Genomic DNA, 11,668 nt, shown 5'->3' on the forward strand with positions numbered 1-11,668 from the left:
TTTTTAGGGGGATGCTCATCAAGGTCTTATCATTCTTCAGAAGGGGGTTGACTTATGTTTTCCAGATAACCAAGTACCACCTGATACTAAAAGTAAATTTATTCATGGGCAAGCCCTGTTGCTGGTGGGAAGATTTATGGAAGAAACGGCCAACTTTGAGAGCAATGCCGTAATGAAAAAATATAAGGTAAGCACTAAACCTAGAGGAATTACGTAATACAGTGGTACCTCAGGTTACAGACGCTTTGGGTTACAGACTCCGCTAACCCAGAAATAGTATGTCAGCTTAAGAACTTTGCTTCAGGATGAGAACAGAAATCGTGTGGCGGCAGTGGTAGGCCCCATTAGCTAAAGTGGTACCTCAGGTCAAGAAGAGTTTCAGGTTAAGAACGGACCTCCAGAACTAATTAAGTTCTTAACCCAAGGTACCATTGTATATTGTAACATGTAAAGATGTAGTAAAGGCGTGTTGAATTATATTGTATTGCTTTTCAGTTATTTGTATATTTTTTCTAACTTGTACAGTTACATTTTGTAGGGCATTGTTCAAACATAACTGACTGAATGAGGCATTATATCCAGCATTATGCAAATTGAATGCAATGTGCACAGTCCATATTTCATTTTTGCTCTTCCCCACTGCCAGTCCTCTGTTCCTCTAAAAAAATGCTGGCAGAGGTGTCCAAACACTGTGGGGTACAGTGGATTGGGGGAAGGGAGTCACCTAATATTTGGGTGGAGGAATTTTCCACCCCTCATGCAAGGTTCCCGGTTTTCAGAAGATACTCCTCTCTCCCTGTTGTCCACTGTAGCTCCATAAGATACAACCCTGACCTTCTGGAAATACTTTTTTGGAGTTCTAGGGGGCTATAAGGAGGAAGGAGGAAGGAAGGAAACCCAGTTGCACTGGTACAACCGAAGATTCTTAATTCTAACTATTCCTTTCCACTCCCCTTCCTATTTTTTCCCCCCAGGATGTTACTACTTACTTGCCAGAATGGGAGAATGGACACTTCTACCTTGCTAAATACTATGATAAAGTGATGCCTACAGTAACAGAAAACAAGATGGAAAAACAGGGAGAACTGATTAAATATATTGTTATTCACTTTGGAAGGTTAGAAGGCACAGTTGCTGTTCTGTTGGTTCACTTAGCTATATTTGGTTATGTACATTAAATATCTGTCATTATGTAGCAGATGGCTTGGGGTTGTGTTGATTTAGTAGGAGTGTGTACACAGCCTTAGTATGGTTACAGATAGGTAGCCGTGTTGGTCTGCCATAGTCAAAACAAAAAAAATTCCTTCCAGTAGCACCTTAAAGACCAACTAAGTTAGTTCTTGGTATGAGCTTTCGTGTGCATACACACACATGGTATCTGAAGAAGTGTGCATGCACACGAAAGCTCATACCAAGAACTAACTTAGTTGGTCTTTAAGGTGCTACTGGAAGGAATTTTTTTTGTTTAGCCTTAGTATGGGTTATGGGATTAAAGAACCATTTATATCATTTACAATTTTCCTATTAAATATTACATGTCAGCATTTTACTTTCAGATCCTTACATTTTGGAAATCAGTTCATCTACCAGTCGATGCCAAGAATGTTATCTCTGTGGCTTGACTTCGGAGCTAAAGCATATGAATGTGACAAAGGTAGGAATTTTTTATATTAAAAAAACACACTGTTTCTACATTATCTAGAGACATTTTTTTTCTCTTTTTACACTAATTGCATTAGTTTCTGTATTCTGGACCTGGATGGTCCAGTTGGAGTGACCAGAAGTGAACTGGTATTGACTTTATGATATGCGCCATGATCCTTGAAAAGTAAATATCAGTGAAGATTTTCCGGATCCTCATAGCAAAATAAGGATTGTTTTACATCTTATCATCTAGGTAGTCGTCATGATCGTGCACAAATGAAAAACGACTTGGCTAAAATCAACAAGGCGATTACAGAGCACACCCAACTTTTGGCTCCTTACCAGTTTTTGACAGCTTTCTCTCAGCTGATTTCCCGAATCTGCCACTCCCATGATGATGTCTTTGTTGTTCTTATGGCAATCATTGCGAAGGTTTTTGTAACCTACCCTCAACAGGCAATGTGGATGATGACTGCTGTATCCAAGGTAACTTGATAAATACAGTTGCATCTCTCTCTCTCTCTCTCTCTCTCTCTCTCTCTGTTTTTAGCTTTCTGTCTCCGAACAGAACAGCCAGTTCAGTTTTCAGATACATGAGCAAATTCTGTTTGTGTGCAGTTGCCGCTTTCTTTTAAGGGTCCCTCATGCACAGTGGTCTTAATATATTAGATTTCCAGTCCCTGTTTAATTTTCTAATCAAATATCATTTTCTTAACTACAAGTAGAGGAAGCTGCAGTTAAGTCTGTTATTCTGAGTATTTTGAAACTGCATGACAGGTCGACTTCATTTATTTTAAATTTTTTATCCCAGGCAATCACCCTTCTAGATATTGAGCCAGCACAGATCTGCCTAGCTGCTTTATAACCTTCCTCATAGGCCCTTATTTGAAACCATGTTGTCTCACTTATATGTAGTATTTGCGTCTCATGAGGGCTCATCTGGGGCCTACATTAGTGTTTTTAAGATGCTAGGCAAATAAATTTTGGTTTTCCCAGTCTTTTAACATCTGTAGCTTACTATTTCTGTTGTGCTGGTTTTTAGTGCTGCCTTTAATTGTTCTAAACTGACGTCCTGTGGTGGTGTTGTAAAACCACCCTGGAACTTTTGAATTGAAGAGTGATAAAGAGATATTTGAAATGAACTCTTTCTTTTTTGTAGTCCTCCTATGCAATGCGTGTGAACAGATGCAAGGAAATCCTCAACAAAGCTATTCACATGAAGGCATCTCTGGGAAAGTTTATAGGGGATGCAGCTCGCCTGACAGATAAACTCCTAGAGCTGTGTAACAAATCGGTAAAGTTTATTCACACAGAAGTTGCTCCTTTCCCATAGTTTAGCGTTGCTAATCAGATTTAAAGGGTTCTTCTACTTGGTGAAACAATACTGTGCAATCTGGTGGGTTTTTTTCTGGAGGAGGCCCCAACTTGCTGGAGCAGATATGGGATGCTGCTGCAGGACGGATGCTGCAAAATTTATTCCATCAACGGTGTCAGTTCTGCTGGGAGATAGACACTGTTGGACTTCACCTACAACATTGTTATTATGCTACTTGACACTTGAAGATAATAATTTAGGTTGCAATCCTAAGCCCATTTGCTTGGTAGTAAACCCTATTTAACCCAATGGGACTTACTTAGGAGTGGCTAGGGCTAGGATTGCCACCTAAGACGATTTATAAAGATAAAAATGCTAGGTTACATAACCCCGAGGCTTCAAAATCATTATTTCAAAGTGATAAGATTTTCAGTAACTTTATTGGTTTCAGTAAAGACATAATTGATAAATAAGCACATTTTGATATTAAGAGGTCTTTGATGAGCTATGTTCAGTGCTTTTTTTCTAAAAAATCGTTGGGGTACTCTTATTTTGAGTAAATCACCATTTTATAGTTCAAATTGGGGGAAATACAGTAAATGGACAAAAGTACAAAGATTCACAAAATGTTTAGGGGTATGCGTACCACTGTCTCCCCCCAGAAAAAAGGCACTGGCTATGCTTATTGTTGTACGGGCTAAAAAAATAAATACATTCAGCTGTTTGCTTGGTTCTCCTTGCACAGTTTAATTATTGCATTGAGTTTAGCTCTGACAGAAGGAACTCCCCTGAACATAGTTTGTGGAGATGAAGTTCAGTCCCATTTCACAAAACGGAGGGAAGAATTGGAAATATTCCTAACTTGTGAAATAAAAGTTGTATATGGAAACTGTTAAGAGTGTCAGTATCGTCTAAGTATTTACCTTATCCTTTGAATATTATGCATTAACTTTTTTTCCCAGGTTGATGGGAGCACCTCCACATTAAGCATGAACATTCATTTCAAAAGTCTCAAAAAGCTGATAGAGGAGCAGACATTTAGTGAAATCCTTATTCCTTTGCAATCAGTAATGATTCCTACTCTGCCTTCGGCTCCTGGCACACATTCAAATCATGATCCTTTTCCTGGGTGTTGGCCTTACATTGCTGGCTTTGGTGACACAGTGAGTATTAAGGTTCTATGTTTATATATTGATGCAAGTTAGCTCTTTATCATACAGTAAATTACCTGGCTGCAGAAGGGAATAGCAGAAAAGAAATAAAGGGGAAAGGGTCTTTGATAAGGGGAAGGATGAACTGGAGCCCTGAGGAGGTTGTCTGGATAACCAGTATACATATATGGACCGATGTAAAGTTTTGAGATGGTTTGGATTAGGTGTAGATTTCACCAAGAGAATACATTAAGCATTTTTTTCATGCTAAATTGTTGCTGTCTTTTTCTTTAGGTTGAAATCCTTTCCTCTCTTCAGAAGCCCAAGAAGATTACTTTAAATGGTTCAGATGGGAAGTCCTATATCATGATGTGCAAGCCAAAAGATGACCTAAGAAAGGACTGTCGACTCATGGAGTTCAATTCCCTGATAAATAAGGTTCTTTCACTCTTTAAGTGTGTTTTGCAAAGCTGGATATTGGCAGTCCAATACCCCCTTACTTTCCATTGGGGCTTTGTAGGAGTATTGCCTCGTTAATTGCCCCCCCAAATCATGAATTAATAAAGAAATAAAATTTTATTCACAAAAAGAAGAGACTTGAAACAATACAATATACTGTTTGCTATATCAACTATAGCAACCATTTATGATATTTATTCAGGAACCCTCCTCCAGACTCTTTACTTTTGCAGTACAGTTGTACCTTGGATCCCGATCACCTTGGTACTTGGATGTTTCGCCTCCCAAATGTGAGTGTTCCGGTTTGCAAACGTTCTTTGGAACCCGAATGTCTGGCGGGGCTTCCTGCAGCCAATCAGAAGCCGCGCTTTGATTTCTGAACGTTTTGGAAGTCGAATGGGCTTCCGGAACGGATTCCGTTCAACTTCCAAGGTACGACTGTACTGAGAATTCTTCATTGCTAGGCATCGACATCTGCATGCATGTACATATGCATAAAATATCCTTGAAGCATCCAAACCATAAATGAGCAATCTTGACCATTTTAATTCCAGTAGCCACAACCTTTCAGACGTTGATATTTTTTTCTACAGAGCAAGCATTTGATCCAAGGATATGAGAAGAAGGTGAAACCTCTGTATCTCTTTTCATAACTCTTAATGTGCCATGGGCTTAGTCTAGAAGGCAACACTTAATTTCTATCTAGCTTTCCTTTTCTGAAAAGTAATGCCCCCCCCCATCCTCTGATGTCACATACCATCCTGACCACTCTGACAACTCTTGGCTCACAGCAATCATATGATACGCCAACTGTTACTGAGGAAGTCAGATGCTGATACATGTAACTAAACAGTTTGAGATACTGTACATACTATTTTTCTTATTTGTACAGTGGTACCTCGGGTTACATGCGCTTCAGGTTACATATGCTTCAGGTTACACACGCCGCTAACCCAGAAATAGTGCTTCAGGTTAAGAACTTTGCTTCAGGATAAGAACAGAAATCGGGCTCCGGCAGCGTGGCGGCAGCAGGAGGCCCCATTAGCTAAAGTGGTGCTTCAGATTAAGAACTGTGTCAGGTTAAGAACGGACCTCCGGAACGAATTAAGTACTTAACCCGAGGTACCACTGTACAACTATAATAAAGAAGTATGGGATGGATCCAAGCCATTGCCAAAGTCCAGCAAATATTTCAGCTGAGGTCCTTTTCAAATGTGACATTGGGTATGTGGTGGTGGTTTCTTAAGCTGTACAGGGTTATACTTGATTAGCCTCCATGAACTGCTGCTGCCTACGTCACACTACTTTAGATCACCAACTATGTATGCCCTTTTTGGCAGAAGAGAGAATAGCATGGAATAGCTGGAAGAGGATGAAAGATAGGGGTGTGTGTGTGTGTGTGTGTGTGTGTGAGAGAGAGAGAGAGAGAGAGAGAGAGAGAGAGAGAGAGAGAGAGAGATATTTTATTTATATGGTATATATTGCATTGGTCTTATGGTTGGTGATATGTTTCTTCCATAGTGCTTAAGAAAGGATGCCGAGTCACGAAGGCGAGAACTCCACATCCGAACCTACGCTGTTATTCCTCTGAATGAAGAATGTGGAATAATTGAATGGGTGAACAACACTGCTGGCTTAAGAAATATCCTGATCAAATTATACAGAGAGAAAGGTAGGAAACAAAAGCCCTTTTTAAATGGGAAAAAATACATGTGTGTGAGTGACAACAGAAGATGTGCAAGGGAGAGCGTCGAATGTTACACAACCCTTCAAAATATGTCATGTTGGTCCCCCGTGCTCTGATTGGTATACAGCGGCTGCATTTTCACATAATGGTAAGCAATAAACTATAGCTTGCTACATATCAAAGTGTGCCTACTTTTTTCCTCCCTACTAGTGCTGAACGAAAACAAACTACAATACTTTGTTTACGGTTGTGCCCAGATCAGGGATCATATTTGCTTTACTCAAAACCAAACCATGATATAAGCCTTGGTTTGTTCCTGGCTTACCTATTGTGGTTTGAGCAAAACAAACCACGACCCCTGGTTTAAACTTTCAAGCTAAGCCAGGGACCTTGGTTTGCTTCCTCCGCATGTGACTGGGGAGGAGCAGGGAAGGAGCAAAGCAGGTGCGATTTGCTTGTGCACTGGAAGCTGTGGCTTATGGCCTATCAAAAGGTGCAAATGTAGCCTCAGTGTTTACTCAACCTACCATCGCTGACTAGCTTAACTGTATAGCATTAGTGTGGGATGTAAAACACAAGAGCAGTCAATTACAACATTCCTAGAGTGTACATGTTTAGACATGGGGAGGGATCTTTGTCCAGCCAGCAGGTAAACTTCCTGTTTCCCTCTGAGCTGGGACAGACTTCCTCCGCATGTGACTAGAGGTGGGTGTGGCCTCACCTGTGCAGGTAATGATAAAAGCACAGGGCAGGGGCAGCCATCTCTCTCTTACTCTCTTACTCTCTTGCCTCTCCATCTTCGAAAAAGCAACATCTACTAAGCTAAAGATGCCCTCTTGGCTCTCAGCCAAGAGAGGAGAAAGGGACTATCTTATAAGATAGACACTTCTTTAAGCCTAAGTCTGCCTTCTGGGATCTGATGTGAACAGAATGTGAGTAAACTCTTTTTATACTTTTGTAAAGGACTGTGTCGTGTCTTCTATTTTAAGAGGGAATAAGGGGAAATTACCAGAGTGATTATTACAGAGGCTTAAACAAGCCTGAGCAAACGCTGCCGTTGCGAACTTAAAATAAAGAGGAATGTTTTACTCTGCTGATATTGGAAACTTGTTAACACAAGTTGGATAAGGATATAATCATACAATATATCCTCTCCCGCATCCCCGAACATTCCCACAATTAGCTTACTGTGTCTAACTGATTTTTCTTTCATAGGTGTCTACATGACTGGAAAAGAGCTACGTCAATGTATGCTTCCAAAAACAGCACCTCTGTCGGAAAAACTGAAAGTTTACAAAGAAACTCTGCTTCCCCGGCACCCTCCGATTTTTCATGAGTGGTTTCTGAGGAAATTCCCTGATCCTACTTCCTGGTCAGTTTGTTGCCCTGTACTATTGCATTTATGTTGCTGTCATGCCAAGGGTTAAAAAGAGAGCCAGTTGTAATGTAGCAGAAGCTGTGAAGGCAATAAGTTTATTCATCAAAGTAAACTACATGGCATCTTGGTTTCTTTGCTGTGATCAGAAACATTTAAGTACAGTGGTGCCTCGCAAGACGAAATTAATTCGTTCCGCAAGTCTCTTCGTCTTGCGAGTTTTTCGTCTTGCGATGCACGGTTTTCCATAGGAATGCATTGAAAATCAATTAATGTGTTCCTATGGAAAACGCCTTCCCCCAACCTCTTCTGGTGGGCGGCATTTTAAAATCGCCCAGGACAGCGGAGGACTTCTCCGCTGTCCGGGGCGATTTAAAAGCCCCTGGGAAGGCAGGCAGGGGGGACAAAGGCTTTCTCGCCCGGCCGCCCGGCTTCGGGACATCATTCCGATGCCGGGCGGCGGGGGGAGGCTTTCTCGCCCGGCCGCCCGGCTTCGGGACATCGTTCCGATGCCGGGCGGCTGGGGGAGGCGTTCCTGCCCCACCGCCCGGCATCGGGACGATGCCCCGAAGCCGGGCGGCTGGGGGAGGCGTTCCTGCCCCACCGCCCGGCATCGGGACGATGCCCCTAAGCCGGGCGGCGGGGGGAGGCTTTCCCGCCCGGCCGCCCGGCTTCGGGACATCGTTCCAATGCCGGGCGGCTGGGGGAGGCGTTCCTGCCCCACCGCCCGGCATCGGGACGATGCCCCGATGCCGGGCGGCGGGGGGAGGCGTTCCTGCCCCACCGCCCGGCATCGGGACGATGCCCCGAAGCCGGGCGGCGGGGGGAGGCTTTCCCGCCCGGCCGCCCGGCTTCGGGACATCGTTCCGATGCCGGGCGGCTGGGGGAGGCGTTCCTGCCCCACCGCCCGGCATCGGGACGATGCCCCGATGCCGGGCGGCGGGGGGAGGCGTTCCTGCCCCACCGCCCGGCATCGGGACGATGCCCCGAAGCCGGGCGGCTGGGGGAGGCGTTCCTGCCCCACCGCCCGGCATCGGGACGATGCCCCGATGCCGGGCGGCGGGGGGAGGCGTTCCTGCCCCACCGCCCGGCATCGGGACGATGCCCCGAAGCCGGGCGGCGGGGGGAGGCTTCAAAAGCCGTCCGGGGGCTTTTAAATCGCCCCGGACAGTCCCGGGGCGATTTAAAAGCCCCCGGTTAGGCAGGCAGGGGGGGCAAAAGTCTTTGCCCCCCCTGCCTGCCTTCAAAAGCCGTCTGGGATAGCGGGAAGCGCTTCCCTGCTATCCCGGACAGCTTTTAAAATGCTGGCGGTGGGGAGCAAAGCCTTTCGCCCCCGCCGGCCTTCCTGGACCTCTTCTGAAGTCCGGAGGGGGGGGGAAGGCTTTGCTCCCCACCGCCAGCATTTAAAAAAAGGTCCCCGAGATTTCCCTATGGGCTTTCGTCTTGCGATGCAAGCCCATAGGGAAAATCGTCTAGCGAAGCGTCGCAAAAACCGAAAAACCCTTTCGTCTTGCGGGTTTTTCGTCTTGCGAGGCATTCGTCTTGCGGGGCACCACTGTGTAAGGGTATGAAGGCCCAAATAACCATGTGCTCCTTTGGTGTTTCTTCTTTCAAGGTACAGCAGTAGATCAGCCTATTGTCGTTCCACTGCAGTGATGTCAATGGTTGGGTACATACTAGGGCTTGGTGATCGTCATGGAGAAAATATTCTGTTTGATTCCTTAACGGGTGACTGTGTGCATGTGGATTTCAACTGCCTGTTCAATAAGGTGAGAAACTAAAACACTTCCATTGTCTCAAGTAATTGAAAACAATTTTCCTTTTCAAATGACGTTGCACGGTTCAAAGAAGTTGCACAATTAAACACTTGAGAAACTAAAGGATTATGTTGGAAGTTAACGTCATGAATATATTTTTGTGGTGTCTGCTTGAGGTACTCCTGTAAATGTTTAAGGCAAACTTCACTTCAGAACTTAGCATTATATGATGCCAAAAATATTTTGTTTTGGCATCCAACAACCAAATCAGCCGCTAGCAAACAGTCGCTTTATATAGCTTTTACGTGTTCATTATGCTCAGAGAAGATCATGACAAATCAAAAAGCAAAATATAAAGATGTCAACTATCACTATATGTATATGAGATCATTCAAAGTATCTGTTCGCCTTTCAGATTTTGCATAACAATATTAAATTTACACTAGTGTACTGGTTGGTTAAGTTTCGTTGGAATTACAATCTTATGCAACAGTTAATGTGCACCACATGAGAAGGGTAGTCTTACGAAATCCTACAATGAATTATTTTCTTTTGAAGGGAGAAATGTTTGATTTTCCGGAGATTGTTCCATTTCGCCTTACACATAACATGGTCAATGGTATGGGTCCAATGGGGACGGAAGGTCTCTTCCGAAGAGCTTGTGAAGTTACACTGAGACTCATGCGTGATCAGAGAGAACCACTAATGAGGTACAGTAACAGAGATGTGAAAAACTTCATATGCTATCTAACTTTACAATGTGAACTATTTAACCACTGTAAATTCCTAGCCGCACTTTAACTTTTCAGGGTTGGAGGGGGGGGGATGCGGCTTATATTCGGGCCAATACGGTACATGCAAGATGCTGTGAGCATTTTGAAGGGAGAGTGAGGTGTAAGTAACAACAACAAAATTCTGTTTGTGTAATGATTTAGAATTGCAGAAGTTGAAAGATGTATAAATAATGTTTCTTTCCCACCGAAACTGCAACTACATGAATTTTCTTGAACCATTAACTTTCCTTTGTTTATATGTTATCTAGCGTTTTGAAGACTTTTCTCCACGATCCTCTTGTGGAATGGAGTAAACCAGTTAGAGGCAATACAAAAACTCTCGTGAATGAAACTGGAGAAATTGTCAATGAAAAGGTGACTTGGTGGGGGTGGGGACACCATAAGTACAGGCAGGACCGTTAATTCATATTGTGTGCCAAAAATTCGGATTCAGTGCCAAGGAGTCCCACACTTGGGCTACGTACACATCATACATTTAAGATACATGACTCCCCCTTTCACAATAATCCTGGTAGTATACCCCTCATAGAGCTACAATTCCCAGCACCCTTAACTACATTTCCTAGGATTCTTTAGGGAGTCCATGTGCATTAAATGTATGGTGTGCATGCAGCCTTGGTGTACCAATAAATTATGCAAATTACAGTTGCTTAGTTTACAAGTTCCCTTTTTGAGCCGAATATCCGAAGTGGAGTGCAAGTCAGTATGAGTAACTGGAAGAGAGGAATGCCTGGCAGTAATTAATAAAAATAGCTATTAATGCAACTTTCAGGTGGGGGACAGATGTAACTGCTGCAACTAAAAGATTACCTTCTAGTCTATTAATGCCACCCTTTTGTCATCTTGACTATTGTTTGCTTGCTTTCAGGCCAAGACCCATGTTTTGGATATAGACCAGCGACTTCAGGGTGTGATTAAAAACAGGAATAGAGTAAAGGGCCTGCCTTTGTCAATTGAAGGACATGTTCACCATCTCATTCAAGATGCAACAGATGAAAACTTTCTGTGCCAGATGTACCTTGGCTGGGCTCCGCATATGTGAACCTCTAGCATTTACAAACGAGTTGCTGTAAAATATATTTTTTGAGGGGAGGTTTAGTTCAGGGACACCTGTTTTTTGTTTTTAAAAAAACATCTATCATTTCTACTTTGGTATTTTCTGCTAGCACAACTATGTGTTTCAGTGTGTGATTTTGTTTATATTCCATATTTGTATATAAATGCCACTTGTATTTGAAAAGCCATTTATACAGATTATTAAAGAGCTGAAACCTTTCATTTTAAAAAGTTTGAATGCAGCGTTTTAGCTACTCAGTATTTTTATATTTTATCTCTATTAAAAGGGTATGCACAATACCTAGATTATCTCCCCATTCCACACCTGAAAGGCCTTTTTTTAAGTGCCCCAACTACTAAGTTGGGTTAAGTAGTACTAAAGTGGTAATAAAACTGGTCCCAATGTAAACGTTTCAATATTTCAGTTGCA

The 11,668-nt window shown here is 43.0% G+C and overlaps 1 protein-coding gene across 1 annotated transcript in view; it reads left to right on the forward strand.

Moving 5' to 3' along the window:
• ATR (ATR checkpoint kinase) overlaps window positions 1–11,257 on the forward strand; it is a 49,999-nt gene extending 38,742 nt beyond the window's left edge. Inside the window, exons 35-47 of the mRNA XM_081910672.1 lie at window positions 8–187; window positions 975–1,117; window positions 1,557–1,654; window positions 1,898–2,130; window positions 2,804–2,938; window positions 3,922–4,122; window positions 4,405–4,548; window positions 6,091–6,241; window positions 7,472–7,628; window positions 9,247–9,400; window positions 9,947–10,098; window positions 10,431–10,536; window positions 11,051–11,257. Of these exons, the coding sequence (XP_081766798.1) occupies window positions 8–187; window positions 975–1,117; window positions 1,557–1,654; window positions 1,898–2,130; window positions 2,804–2,938; window positions 3,922–4,122; window positions 4,405–4,548; window positions 6,091–6,241; window positions 7,472–7,628; window positions 9,247–9,400; window positions 9,947–10,098; window positions 10,431–10,536; window positions 11,051–11,224 (2,028 nt within the window). The 3' untranslated portion in view covers window positions 11,225–11,257. The remainder of the gene's footprint in view (window positions 1–7; window positions 188–974; window positions 1,118–1,556; window positions 1,655–1,897; window positions 2,131–2,803; window positions 2,939–3,921; window positions 4,123–4,404; window positions 4,549–6,090; window positions 6,242–7,471; window positions 7,629–9,246; window positions 9,401–9,946; window positions 10,099–10,430; window positions 10,537–11,050) is intronic.
• Window positions 11,258–11,668: the final 411 nt, after the last annotated feature.

The sequence above is a fragment of the Podarcis melisellensis genome, assembly GCF_964234715.1.
Source record: "Podarcis melisellensis genome assembly, chromosome: 5".
Classification (NCBI taxonomy): domain Eukaryota; kingdom Metazoa; phylum Chordata; class Lepidosauria; order Squamata; family Lacertidae; genus Podarcis; species Podarcis melisellensis.